The sequence below is a fragment of the Rhipicephalus sanguineus genome, chromosome 3, assembly GCF_013339695.2.
Source record: "Rhipicephalus sanguineus isolate Rsan-2018 chromosome 3, BIME_Rsan_1.4, whole genome shotgun sequence".
NCBI classification, from domain to species: Eukaryota; Metazoa; Arthropoda; class Arachnida; order Ixodida; family Ixodidae; genus Rhipicephalus; species Rhipicephalus sanguineus.
The window spans coordinates 155,091,704-155,106,170 of NC_051178.1; the positions used below are offsets into that span (position 1 = coordinate 155,091,704).

The 14,467-nt window shown below is 47.3% G+C and overlaps 1 protein-coding gene across 1 annotated transcript in view; it reads left to right on the top strand.

Moving 5' to 3' along the window:
* The first annotated feature begins 579 nt into the window (after window positions 1-579).
* LOC119387512 (beta-arrestin-1-like) overlaps window positions 580-14,467 on the top strand; it is a 29,651-nt gene continuing 15,763 nt past the window's right edge. Inside the window, 1 exon segment of the mRNA XM_037654921.2 lies at window positions 580-629. Coding sequence (XP_037510849.1) covers window positions 595-629 — 35 coding nt within the window. The 5' untranslated portion in view covers window positions 580-594.

Here is a 14,467-nt window from a genome sequence, read left to right on the forward strand (position 1 = left end):
ACGCTCCGTCGGGGCATTGTTGCATGACGGCCCGAAGACAAGCGCGCGATTTGCACGGCGCATCGGTGTGCGTGTGTGTGTGTGCGCGCGCGCGTCATTTTCATTTTTTTTTCCCCCGGGAAGAGAGCAGCAGCAGACCGCGGTCCGGCAGCAGCCGCGGCTTTTGCTACTATTTTTTTTTTCGTTTCATCGCGCGGTGATCAAGCAGTAGGCCGGCCCCAAGGCCGGCGCTTTAAACGGATGTAACCTTCGACTCCTCTGCAACAACAACGTGCCGCTAGACCGGCAATTTATGCCCCTCCTCCTTTTGAGCGTTGCGGGGTGAGCCTTGGGACCGGAACCATTTGACGGCAGAGCGCGTGCGTCACTACTAGCGAGTCCTTTTTTTCGAAGACCTCGTCGGGGCGGCACACGTTAGCGCTGCATCTTGTGTAGCCTAGAAGCCTTCAGTGGGCTTTGCGACGCCTTGCGAGGACATTGGCGGAAACGAAGCGATCCATACGTCCTACGCCCGGCGAGCTGTCGAAGAGAACACGCATCCCGAGCCGATGAAGCCTTGGTGCTGCTAGACATGTCAAAATGCCGGTTGTATGAATGGACGAGAAAATTTGCTTGGTGCACTCGGCAAGGTAAACTCTAATCACTTTTCTCCATAACTCTCACTAGGCTCTCAGAGCACGTCTTCGTGATTTCCCCCGAAGTGCGAAAATAATTAGCTATGGCAAACGATGACATATGGCTAACGCGAAGATTTTGTTCTGTTTCCGTGATACACGTTGTATATCCCGCGTAAGCGATAATAACGTGAACCTAAGCATGGATGTGGAATATCGAATGATCGATTTTTTTTGTTTAGGCGCCGAGTTCTGCTTGATTTCCCGAGAAACGCGGAGCCTGCATTGCGGAGAAACATTTGGATCTCACGGGCAAGGAGCGTCGCTTCAAAACTGTCTGTTTGCTGCTTATTCTGAACGAAGTCGCCCTTCGCAACCACTTTTATAAGGTCAAAAGTTGTACTTTACACATATTTTTGTACTGATTAAAAAAAAAAAAAAGGATGATCTTAAAGATATGCCTTACCTTTATGCATTGCTGCTTATTAGGAAGTTGAAGTGCGCAAGTGCTCCGTTCACTTCGATAACAAGGCATTTTCGATGGAGGCGAAAATGTTTGAGGCCCGTGTACCTAGATTTAGGTGCACGTTAAAGAACCCCAGGTGGTCGAAATTTCCGGAGCCCTCCACTACGGCGTCTCTCATAATCAAATCGTGGTTTTGGGACGTTAAACCCGATATTAATTAATTAATTATTATCACTTTGATAACAAGATAATTGTGCGTCTCCATTATTGAATCAATGCCAGCGAGCGGTTTTTGACAAGTCATTGCGGGAAAATAGAGAGAGTGGTGATTTCTCACGGAACTCCGCAAAGATTTGTGCCGCACGAATATATTTGCCGAGCCTAGTTTTCTGAGCAATCACTATCGAAGATCAGCCGTGTAGTTGCTCGTCGAAGGCACGCAATATTCTGTGCAACAATTATTCAGTAGGCGAAGCTATTGTTCGTTTTTTTTTTTCAATGAAATGAAAGTACTATTGTCGCTTCTTGACTGATTACAATGGCTTATTGGATTTCCGCGCTCGACAGCTCAAAGCCGAGGCTATTCTTGGAATGATTACTGCGCCGTGATTTAGCGCCTCTAAGAAGAAAAAGGGGGGGAAATAAAAAAAAAGCTCCTACAGCTTTGTAACAGGCCGTCCAAGTGAAGGTTGGCGCTCGACGGCTCCCATAGAAAAAAAAAAGCTACAAATTAAAGGAAGTCACTTGCCATTAACGTCGCAAAACGTATCGCCGGCATCGGAGCGATTTTTTTTCTTTGTTTTCTATGCGAACTGCGCACGGGAAATTGGATGACATTTGTTAGAACACCCTCGGTGGAATGTGTGGAAAACGAAGGGCGAACCTGCAAAACAAGAAAATTTCTGTTCGCATTTCGCTGTATCCTTTATTTTTACTTTATATGAGCATGAGATTGTTTCACGTTCGGTCGCTCTTTGTGCGCCGTCTCGCGTGTTGCGTTTCGGATCGGGTTCTGCTTCTCCAATGGCTGACGTCACGAGTATCCTTGAAACGATATTCCTGCACGTGCTACGAACTCGGAATGAAAACAGTCGTGGACTGCCAAGAATCTCCGCGTTCCGTCTATGCGCGCTCATGCCTGCACGTCCAGGTGTCAAGGAGAGTCGCTATATGTTTGAGATAGACAGTGAAAAGGAAAACATTTATCTAAAAACGCAGCCAACAGAGGCACTCTTATCACTGGCGTTTCCTTCAGCATATATATCTCGATTTATATGCAAGAAAGCGAAAGTGCATTTCTGTTCATTCGCGAACGTCGTCATAATTAATGTTCAGTGCAGGACGAAGACCTCTGCCAACGACCTCCAATCGCCTCTGCCTTGCGCGAGCTGATTGCATTTTATGGCATCCTAATTTCATCGTCCAACCCGCTGCCGTCCGCGGCAGCGCTTCCCATCTCTTGGTATCCATGCTGTCACACTGAAGCTGCCGTGTGTCCACATTACGTGGCCTGCTTTCTCTTAATGTCAACTGCGATATCAGCTATACCCCTGTTTATTCTCTGATGCACGCTGCTGCCATCCTGTTTCTCATTGTTATGCATATCGCTTTACGTTTGTGAACACACCGAGACATTTGATTTGACATCTTTCAGGACAGAGGTGTCGTGACATTAATATGCTCGGGAGTGATTCTCTTTTTGTTCGGTGAAAGATGGGATTCGGAGATAGGTCCATGATGCAGACTTGTACGCAATTGCACTTAATTCATTCCTCTTAATTATGTTTCTTGACAGTTTCGTAGTTAATCACTTGCTTGTCTTACTTGGTAATGCGTACTGTAAATAAATTACTTTTGACTAATCAGTTGCATGTAATTAGTTCCTTTATTGAAGAGAAAGTATAACACGGCGATGTAGGTTTGAGCCGTTAAATTTGGTGGGAAACCACAGTGAAACGCCGGTCATATATGGTGCCGCGAGCGGCCTTCCACCGCCGCTACTATGGTATAGTTAGCTAGAAGAGCTCACTTTAATATCGACACCTCCCACTACTACAACTTTTTACTTGTCCTGCCGCGGGAATATCTCGCACGTAAAGTGTTCGTACGCGCCACAACAGTCGATTCCATCTCCCTCCAGCGCGCACATCAAACTAGCTTTTGCGTACCTGCTGCTATTGTTCAAAAAGAAAAGAAGAATAAACGAAGGAAAGATGACCGACAAAAATTCCGAAAATTTTCAGCGAGGATAATCAAGGTGTGAATGGCTGCGCTATACGTTTTATTTACTGAATTCGCATAATACCATGCATAAGTTGGGAGGAAATGCAGAAGTAATCGTTTGATTTTCAATAACCGCTCACTTTCTTTGGATAGCAATTGGTAAATGTGATCAGTTACGTTACTTGGAGGAAGTAATTGCAGTTGTAATCGGTTATATTTTTTCTGTAACGTGTATAAGTCTGCTCTAGTGTAGTGTGAAACAAAAATCGAGACGAAAACGGTGGTTGTAAATTTTACGTCACCGAGGACATGTGAATCCGTCGCTTTCGAGTTACCTGCAGATGTCGTGCGCGCTGTTTTTTTTTTTTTATATAGGAATTTACCCTATTTTACGCGCATGTATGATGGCTGTCTCATGCTAAGTACGGTGCATGCACCGGGTGTACAGTCCAAAAGCTGTTTGTACTTAGACGGCTTGACGACTGATTTATCGAGAAAGTAACACGAAAATATACCCAAGAAACAGTGCTACACCACCACGCATGACCAAAGTGGCATGATACTACTTCAAGATAGCTGTAGCTAGATTTCACCAGAATTATTGCGGTTAAGATATATATGTTATAGTCAAGACCACAGACGGAGAGCAACGAACGAAGAAAGCACTTTATCCCGCGATAGCATCGGCGTCGAAGCATTTCACGATGTTAAGTCGTCAGTCAGCGCCGTTAATTGTTTGCCCGCCCTTTTTGTCCTCCGTCTTTGCGTTCTGTTCCCCTTATAAGTCTGTTTACACTCTTTGGGGTTAATTATCTTGTCTTCCTAAGAAGAACGCTGCGTCACGCTGATAATGTGCACGTAGCTTTAAGGAAAGGCTCGCTAGACAGATGACGATTGTTGTTAGGGGACAAGAAAAAGTCCCCCAGTGGGCGCAAATTTGTGTTGATGTTGCAGTTTTTTTGTTTTTTTTTATGGGAAAGCCGTCTGGGAGCGCCAGTATGAGGTATATCTGCCATGGGATAATCGTGCAGCGAGACAGTGGCGGGGTATTCCCTGGCACCATTAGCGACCGTTCCAACCGTCGTGTTCGTGGAGAAAATGTCGCAACGGTTGCACCTCGCGAACACGACGCCTTGAAACGGCAGCTGTACACATCATCGTGCATCTGGTGACACGACTGCACGGTTCCTTAACAAAATATATATACGCTAAAATGAAACCAAGTCAGTCTAGACTAATAGTTTTCTTTAAAACTTCAGCTTTGTAGAGTTACCTCGCAGCAGTATTCATTAAAGATCCATAATTATGGATGCCTGATGTATGCTTTGTACTCGAACATACCATTTTTACTTACAAAACTTTCTAATACAGTAATTGTACATAGAAGTGTACACGCTGTATTTTGTACACGCTGTCGTGAGTATGCGGCAAACAAGCAGTTTTTAGTTCTTGTCCAAGCGTTCGTTTTTGTAAATGCATGAATAAGGAATTATGATTGATTGATTGATTGATTGATTGAGTGAGTGAGTGAGTGAGTGAGTGAGTGAGTGAGTGAGTGAGTGAGTGAGTGAGTGAGTGAGTGAGTGAGTGAGTGAGTGAGTGAGTGAGTGAGTGAGTGATTGGGCGATCAATCGATAGGCAACCGGACGCACCAGGCAATACCTGCAGCGAAGCTTCACTGAAACTGTTAAGAAAGCTACAAGTGTATCTGGAGCTCGTTGCTTTCTTAGGGTCATTTCTGAAGGCATGCGATCGTTTATCGCAGTTTTTATGGCCTTAGGCTCTTGGCTGCCGTGCATCTGTAGTACCAGGGGTAGGAATTTCTTTTGTTAGCACTCACGAGTAAACTTATCGCATGGTGCATCGGCAAATCGCCAGATGCTTTGGAATAAAGAATTCGCTAGGCCATCTACTCATGACTGGGAAACAAAAATAGAAAAAAAAAGCCCGAGGAATCTGTCGGTTATCAGCGTGGCTGCTTTAGTGCTCAGTAACTTAATAAATTATGACGGCCTGCTTTCGCACCTATCTTCTCAATATTTGTGCAAGAATATTAATGTGCAGTGTTTATGAAGACATCCAGGATGCTTAGAAAGGCTCTTCCACTTGAATGCTCCGCCTGTTTTAGGCTATACTTCTCGACTACAACCACTTGCAGGTGATGCAGCTGTATGTAGTCTTCTGATCACATGTATGTACATACCGTACAGGGGAGGTCGGTTAGGTGCTTTCGCATTTGTACATTGAGCTGCCGTTTCATAGAGAGGCTCACGCTGTCGGATCCGAAGGGGCCCCACGAGGGCGTGGCAGACCTTCTCCCCCTCTATTTTCGTTTTGTTTTTTGCGATGACGGTTTTCGATGGAGGCAAACTAATAATGATAAAGAAAACCACGCAGAGGAGACATCGGCTATTCGTTCGTCTCTGAGGTCATTTACTGCGACAGCAGCAATCTCACGGTGAAGGTAAAGATTATCACAGCGCTTCCCTAATACCTTCGCGACTGGCGTTCTACCAAGCCTCGATGAAGTCGACGTCTCGTACCTGGTATTTACGGTACGACCGGATCCCGGAAAGAACCGCTTGTTTAAAGGCCTCCCGCTATTTCAGCCCTTGTGAAACTCCTCAGGGGAGCATCTATCCGAGGTTAAATATTCTATCGCCTTAATCAGATCGTATTCATCCGCTTGGCGCGCGCGATACGTCAGCGCTTTCGTTAATAGTTGTTGCTTTGAACCGATTGCACGGTTAAAGCTTACCCTGAGGTACAGTCGTGAGTAATATGACAGGGAACACTGCAATTACACCTTAAATGTCATTGCGCCTAAACACAGTTGGCAAGCGCAAAAGTGTTTTATGACACTGAATGCTCAAGCGGAAAGGTATCTCTTGCAGTTCATTAAGTCACATTCATATCGGTACAAGTAATCGTTGATTAAATACGAATTCGGTGTTCCTTCTCATATTGTTCACGACTGTACGTGACTATAGATGTTTTGATTCTGCACAGCATCGTCGAGGTTGTTTCGAAACGTTCTGGCTAAGAACCGGCCGAACCGGCTACTGGGAATCGTGGAACACATGAACACACCAAACGAAGTGGACAGGGAATTAGACCATGAACGGGACAAAATCTCGATTATCCGACCCAGCATCTGTAATCCAACGCATCTTGATTTGTTTTCCTTGTCCCGCGTCCACTTAACGCTGTTATCCTCTTCTATCTATAGTCTTCTCGCGATTTCGCGACGCGCTGCACTAGAGCTCAGAAATCCAATAAAGGAAGTTTAATCAAGAAAGCTTAATCGACCTTGTGTATGGCTACCCAGCAAAACTGTGTCAGCGTGCCTTCACCCGCCTCGGTGGTCTAGCGGTTATGGTGCCCTATACAGCTGACTCGAAGGGTCGCGGGATCGATTCCCGGCCGCGGCGGCTGCATTTCGATGGAGACGAAATGCCCGTGTGCTTAGATTTAGGTGCTCGTTAAAGAACACCAGATGGTCAAAATTTCCGGAGCCCTCCACTACGACGTCCCTCATAATCATATCGCGGTTTTGGGACGTAAAACCCCTAACAATTCTTATTAATAGCTTGTCTCCTCCTATGACCCGGAAGACGACGCGTTGCGCACGATATGCATGCTTCCAACAAAGGTGAAGAAGACAAAGCGAATATAAATATATTGCTTTATGTTGGCTGCTCGTTTGTTTTCTCGGAACAAGGCTGCAGCTGAAGAAGGTTGCAGCCTTGAAGACAAGTCCGCTTGTCGAAACGTTGGCTCTAGCGACACTTCGTGTTCACGAATGCTTTCTCTTTTTCCCTGAACGTCTGCCTTTTTTAGATTACCTCGTCTACAAGTGTTTAACTGCAAGTATAACGTTTTCATTTTTTAAACAGAGCATTATCTTTTGAGTCAGCGTCGCTCGCTCTTGTTGCCAGCGCGCAAAAAGTCGTTAAATATTAACGAGAGGATTAAAAAAAAAGAAAGAGGGGGATCAGGCAGCGACCTGTCGATGGAGCATGGTTATGGACGTGGGCGTCGGCAGTGGGGTGCAAAAGGGGCACTTGACACCCCCGCCTCCCTCCCCCCTCCCTCCAGCCACACCAGAACCTGCCCCTCTAGCAGCACCCCCGTCCCCCTAACCCGGTTGTGATGCAACCCGGGATTGCACCCCCCAAAACAAAATCCTCCGGACACCAATCTCCGCAGTGTTCGCCGGTGTCTGAGGTCGTCCCATAGCTGTGGGTTCCAGGGGTTACACAGTAATATAAGAGCGTTCCTTGGCGTGGTTTATTAGGACGTCGGGTTAACTGTGCGACGCCGCAGTCACCATCTGGTCTTCAGACTGCGACTGTCCCGGGTCTCGTCGTAAAAGGGACACCGCGACCGGGGATGATATCGAAGAGAAATAGGGGAGGCCGACAGTAGACAAAAAAAAAATAATAAAATAAAAAAAAGCGCGCGAAGGAATTATCGCGGTTCATACGAGGCGTCCAGGTTGCGGCCTTCGCGCTTTCGCGCTGTTCATGATGTGCCCTCTGATGGTCTATTGGCCGCGCGCCTTTTTTCTCTGGGAGCGCATCGATCCAACGGAGCGCGCCGTTATTATCTTCGGAGTCCCACGTCGCGGACGGCTAGCTGTTCTCTCTTTCTCTCTCCTCTCTCTCTCTCACACACATTTTATCCGTCCGTTTGTCACGTTTCTCATTGGCAGTTGGAGGCTTCGGTGGGAAAATACATCAAGAAAAAGGATAGCTGTACCGCGCTGTATAGTATATCTCGATAACGAACAAGTTTATCCTATATAGCTTGTTGTCGGGCTTATCCCGGGACGTCAATCTACAGTAAACTGTCGACACATTTCGGTATACGCACAGCGATTGCGCACCGACTGATTGGGAACGCTTTCATCATGACGTGAGATTTACTTCTCGTCGTTTCGGTTTACTGCGCTGGTATTTCGCGCAAGCGGAAATGGAGATACACAGGGACTCGTCATTTTAATTGTTTCTTTCGCGAAGTTCATTTCAAGTCTTTTCGCACTAACAATTTCACATTTTTAGAGCGCACCTCTTAGGCGCTCGTTCCTGCGTTGAGCGGGTTGCCGTCGCCGTCGTAACCGATAGACATGAAAAAAATAAAATGAGAAAAAAAATTACCCCAGGATCGAATGGGATTTGAATCCGGGCCATCTGCGTGGCACTCGGGTATTCTACCACAGAGCCACGCTGTTACAAAAAGACCCTATACAGACGTCATTTCGAGCAAGGAATCGCGTTAACCTATGTAATATAGCGTGGCAGAAGAGTAAAATAACAACCAGTCATCGCACATTGCTAATTGCGCAACGAGTATGTGGTTTAATGCTTTCCACCCACTGCAAAGTGCTCAGCCATAATTCTTCATCGTCATCAGCCACATGCAGTATCAACAGTGCACATAATAATTAACAGATGTGTAGCGGGTCTCTCGCTTATCCGCATGAAGACGAATAATGGCGCGCTGGGTGCTGTCCTACTTCACAAAAATTATGATTTGTGGCGTAGTCGATACCTTGCGGAAAGCCAGAACAGTTGGCCTTGCCCCAACACGAAGCTGCGCTCAGAATTCGCATTAGGCAGCATCGTTATCGTCGGTGAATTTTTTTTTCTCGTTCACCTTACCTTAATAAACGTTAGTTAAACCCGCTAGCTACGACCAGGCACTAGAGCTAGGGAAGCATAGGAGAAATTTCATCTCAATACAAATAAAGTATTACTATTCGTTATGGAATAAAAATAGCGAAAGAAACAGAAACGGTAATTTAAAATGGAAGAAAATACATGTATACTTGGAGCAAACCCTTATCCTCGGCGCTTTGTTCTAATCTCGTGCCAAGTTCTGTTATCGCCCACTTTCATTTTTATTTTCTTCATTACATATGTATGCATCGAAAAAAATCAATTTAAGAGAAAAGTTTATTTCTCTTGTGTTTTTCGTAGCTATTGGTTTCGTGTGGTTGCACTAAAACAAAACAAACAGGCGGCGGGGAGGGGCGTAGTGGTTATTGTTAGAAAAAAAAATGTATAGTACGTGCCTAGAAGACGCGCGCAACAGGCGACGCACCGCGGTGGTGCAAAAGGTGAGGGGAGAGCAAAACATCTCTACGGTATACTAGGAGGAAAGGAGAGCGTGGGAAAGGCCCCTGGACCGGCGTCCATTTATGGCTCTGCCTTTGGGATGAATCCAGGGACGTTTCGGTGCCCCTCTGTATCACGTCCCGGCGGACTTTGGGATGCCCATCGCGGGGGAGGCCGTCCCGCATATATTGGTTGGGGAGTGGGTGAAGGGTAACCGCTAAGGGGAGGGAATACGTCGGCAGTGCACTCTTATGTTGTGACGTGGAATATTGCGGGCGAGCAGCCACGTCCTGTACAAGAATCTGATGCTTAACGGCCCTGGTGGAACTTTCTAGGCGGATTCCTTGTCGAAACGTATACGTTGACTGCAGAGTTCTGACACGTTTTTTTTTTTTTTTTTATGTCAGTGGGAAGGCCAAGCCCTCGAGAGCCAAAAAAGATACCGGTATGCGTGAGTGCGCCCTGAAAAATTAGTTGCATGTTTTTAACGTGCTCGCGTAAGATATCATGACGTTTCCACGGCCGCTTCGCTCCGTGGCTCCGTTGGTGACACTCATGTGACCATTTTGCATGCTTTGGTACCTGACATCATCGCAACTATCCGTGAAGTCACCAGAATTGACAATGTAGCCTGACGTCACGCTAATGTCGATGTCAGTAGGTGCGCCACGCGAAAATTTACTTTAATAAAAATAAAATTAAGTTGTCAGCATTTCCTGAGAGTCCAGCTATGTTCGCCCATTTCTGGACTCTCCGCCTTCCTCTGCAGGCAGACAAATAAGGATCTGCACAAATTGGTTGGCAAGGAAACGATAACGTGCACAGATCAATCCCCGCTGGACAGGTGAGCGAGATCGGCATGGAGAAAAAAAAAAATCGATAAACGGCAATGCCACTTATTTTTTTCTGCGACTCGAAATGCGAAGGTCGCAGTTAGAAGCGGAGGTTGTTGCTCTAAGCAAAGGCGACAGCGACCACGATGTTGACATTTCAGTCGGCCAGGATTCGGCGCAGCGAACCGCGGTGCGGTACCATTGTGCGTCGTGTTTTCATTCCCTGTCATCTTTTTTTTTTTTCTCCTTTATACTTTCGCTGTCACAAACCTTGTCTTTATATGCGTCTTTTTCAGCAGACTTCGCGACTGGGAGGGAAAAAAACAAAAAACAAAATGCCGTTAAATATGCAGAAGTATAGCGCGGCGTGTCGTAGTCTGCGGGAACGTGCTTGGTCACCTGAGGGGAAAAGCTAAATATGAGTATTAAGTTAAGCTGACTCGGTAAATTAAGTTATGCGCTTCTGCTGGAATAACAAAAAGGTTCGCTGTTTTGCCATGCAGCGAATGCTAGAGGAAAGCCGAAAAAGAAAAAAAAATACATAAACTAAACACGACCGCGCGCTGTGTCGATGTGATGTTTCCTCGTCAGATTTGTGCGACGTTAAAGATGTTTGACGGCGTCTTATCGAGTTTGTTTAATTGATAAAAGAACGCACAAGTATAATGGACGTTCCTTTTATTTATTTATTTTCCTGCGCGAGAAACTGTTCGAGATAGTACATCGCACCTTGTGACGTCGCAATAAACAATCTATTCAGCTGCGAAATTCAGAATTCGGAAGGAAAAAAGGCATCGAAAGTTCTTCCGCTACAGCACGGGGAAGTCTGCAGGGTGTATATCTGGGGTCGCTTTAGCATTCGCTACAGCCCGTCGTGTAGCGTTAAAGTCGAATCGCAACATTCTGATTTATATCAAATTCTGGTTTATCAAAGCTCTGCGACCTTTGTCCGCTGCCTATACTTACCGCTTGCGACCTTACGGAGTGCTCCAAATTCTATATACTCGCGATGTATCAAGTACAGCATATGCGCCTCTAGAAACCGCACTGGTTATTTCGTGCACTGTAGTAGTCGCCAGCAAAACTTCGCAAGAATGCAAGTTCGAAGTCCCACGCCAGGGGTCTAGTACACTCTACCAGGGGCGTCGCGAGAAATTTTTCTTCGGGGCAGAGTGGGTTGAACCTCCTGTGATGCATGCTCGTGCGTGCGTTTGAAGTCGCTGTAGTCGCGTTACAACGTTTGCGATATAACGCGTAACGGGCACTGCACCTCCTGGACCAACATAACCATGTCGTCGATTGCAACTATTTCAATGCTATTACATTTCACAAAGCGGCCCCGGAGTTTTGCGTTTACGCCACAAGCGAATGCGAGAATGGGGGAGCTGGGAAAGAGTTAGGTATTTGTTCCCTATGCGCCTGCCCGTCATCGTCAGCATTCCCAGCAGCCGTTGCTATGGTTAGCACTGGCGCAGCCAGGGTGGTCACCCCGCCTCAAAGATTTTCAATTTTACATGTGTATATATACACGCACGCATACAAACGCACGAACATACATGAGGCATGATTGACCCCGCCCCCCCCCCCCCCCCTCTTTCTCTCTTCTTTTCTCTTTAGCATATCGTCAAGGCCCGCAATGCGTTGCAAGACGGGGTGGAATGCCAAACTTTTGCCAAGGCAAAACAACATTACGAAGTAAAATGGAATGACATTAATTGCAGATTTGGACTCAATTCTGACTTCCGCGGCGGCAGTCGACGTGATCCTGCAGCCTAAACAGAAGTTAAGTTGCCCCGGCAGGAACTCGCCTACGACGGCTGCGAGGCGAACAGCGCGACGAAGTGTTCGATTATGAAAAGACAATGTCACCAAAAAAGAAAGAGGGTCAAGACTCGAAAAATCAATGACCTCATTACCAAGTCTGCGAAGCTTATAAAATCGAGCGTGACGCTTTGGGAGCGCGAACATGATTGACGAGGATAAAACGAGCTGTTCGGCTCCTCCAAATACACGCAGATATATTTGTTCTCGAAAGAATACTTTACCAAGTTTAATCGTACTTGGCGTCGTCCTTCAGTGTTCCTGGGCATCATTAAATGGTGTTCTCTATTAGGGAGGGGCGAAGTGGGAAAAGTTACGCCGCAGCCCCCCCCCCCCCCTTTCTTCCCGAACCCCTCCCACTGAGGCCTTGCTATCAGTACCCAGTGCAAAGGCAAAGTATTAACGGGGGTGGGGGGGGACACACCCTTCCCTCGTTCTGCCCCTGTGCGCACGCCTATGCTGGACATAACAGAAGCGCGAGTCGCGGTCTGTAAGCTATCTGCAGGCAAGGCTGCGGTTTGTGTGACGGACAGTGAGTGTTGTTGATTAGAACGACGGCGCGTGTTGTGGCGACATCATGCATAATATACACCGCAGCGCAGTAAAATACACTTGACGACAGCAGAAGAGGATATATATATATAGCGCTGTGTCCCGTGCCTTTCTGTCGTTCGTCTCATTTATTGCACTGCCGCTGCAATGCACACGATGTCATACCAACTTGCCCATCGGCCTGTCCTTTTGTATATGACAGTTGTTGGACGCGTTCGGCTTTCACGTGATGTGTGCGCGTTTCCCGTACTTACGTGCGTCACTTTCGCACTCGCCGCGGCAGTTGCTGCTGCTTTTTTTGGACTTCCGCAGAGGTCGCGCTGTATACGTCATAGCAGAAGGACTCTGGTCATAGCAACTCCGAGTGTGTTAATTCACCACTTTTATGAGCGAATGCGTCGTATCGGGGCGATGTTTCACGGCTCGATTGACGCAAGCACGGTGCAGCGGGTGGGACAGATAATGTGGCGTCGCAAACATGCATATCCCACGCGTGTTGGCGCGGGTGCATGCATTCGTTCTGACAATGCAGAACCTTGTATACGACAGATCTTTTGTTGGGGCGCGAGCGAAATTTGGGGTACGCGCTCGCTCGCGCCGTTTTGTTGAATACGGTCCCTTTGTTGTTGTTTGCGGACAATGGAGTAAACTTTTTGTCGCTATACGAGTCTATGGGATAGACCGAGTATTCGGGCGGCATATATGAGGGTGACCGAAGGAATAGGGAAGGGAAGGGGGGGGGGAGGGAGGGTAAATCGAAGCAGGCAGGCAACGCGGAAAAGAAATGTAGATGCTCTCTATTAGACTGCTCCCTTTTTTTTCGTGCCCTTCCGGTATGCTTCGTCATTCCCACCTTTTGGGTTTTTTGCGCTTTCGCGTGCACTTTTCTGGAGGCAACTGCAAAAGCGGCTGATGGGGTTCCCCTTTTTTTTTTTTTCTATTTCGTTACCGTTCTTACGCCTGCTTTTCACGTCTGATTGTACGTCTGCTGATTCTTCTTCTCTGTCGTCTGCTCGCTGGAAGCGTCTGCTATTTACCGGAATTTACGCCAGCCGGCAGCAGAGCTGTATATAGGAAGAAGTGCAGTGGAATAAGAGCAGCGAAGGTGCGTCGAAGAAATAAGCAGGCTCGCGCGGGACACCCCGCAGAAAGGACAAAAGAAATACGCGCACGAATAAAAATCAGTAAGTAAACGCTTTTCCGAAGTTGCGATCCAAACAAGTGCAGTGAATCTCGGGGGCTCGCCGAATGACAAGTGCCGCGCGAGCACATCCGGTTCCTTTTATGCAGCGGCGGGTAAAGGCCGCCGCCGCCGGCAGGCAGCTCGTGAAAGGAGCGCGCGCGGGCGGCCGTGGAAAGAAAGGCGCTCTGCCCGAGGTGGCTTTCTAGGTAGTGTGCGGTAATAATAGGAAGTGCCCCTGCCGAGTACGGCTCTCTGCGAACGCTGAGCTAAACGCATGAAATGTTCATGCTCGGAAGTGGCGGAGAAAGTGCCAAGAAAGCCGCGACGGCGAGCGGTCGAAGATCGGAAAGGTCGCGGACACACGTGCGAAAAGTAGCGGCAACATGACGTGAAAGTGTAAGGGAAGGCGATACGCTATGCTGCTCCTTGCGCTATGCTATGCGCGAGAAATATTTCGAGTAAGGTATTTTTTTTTTTTTAGAATAGCTGCAATTACAGAGCTGCAAAGTTGATTGAAACAGACGCTAGCGTGAAATGATCGCATATGATGATGCACTTCTGTCAGGTGGTTTAAACACCCACGCGAGCGCGCTCCTGAGGCCTGAGGTGTGGAAATTGTGAGCTACGCGCGAAGTACTTGACACGTGCAACTTATC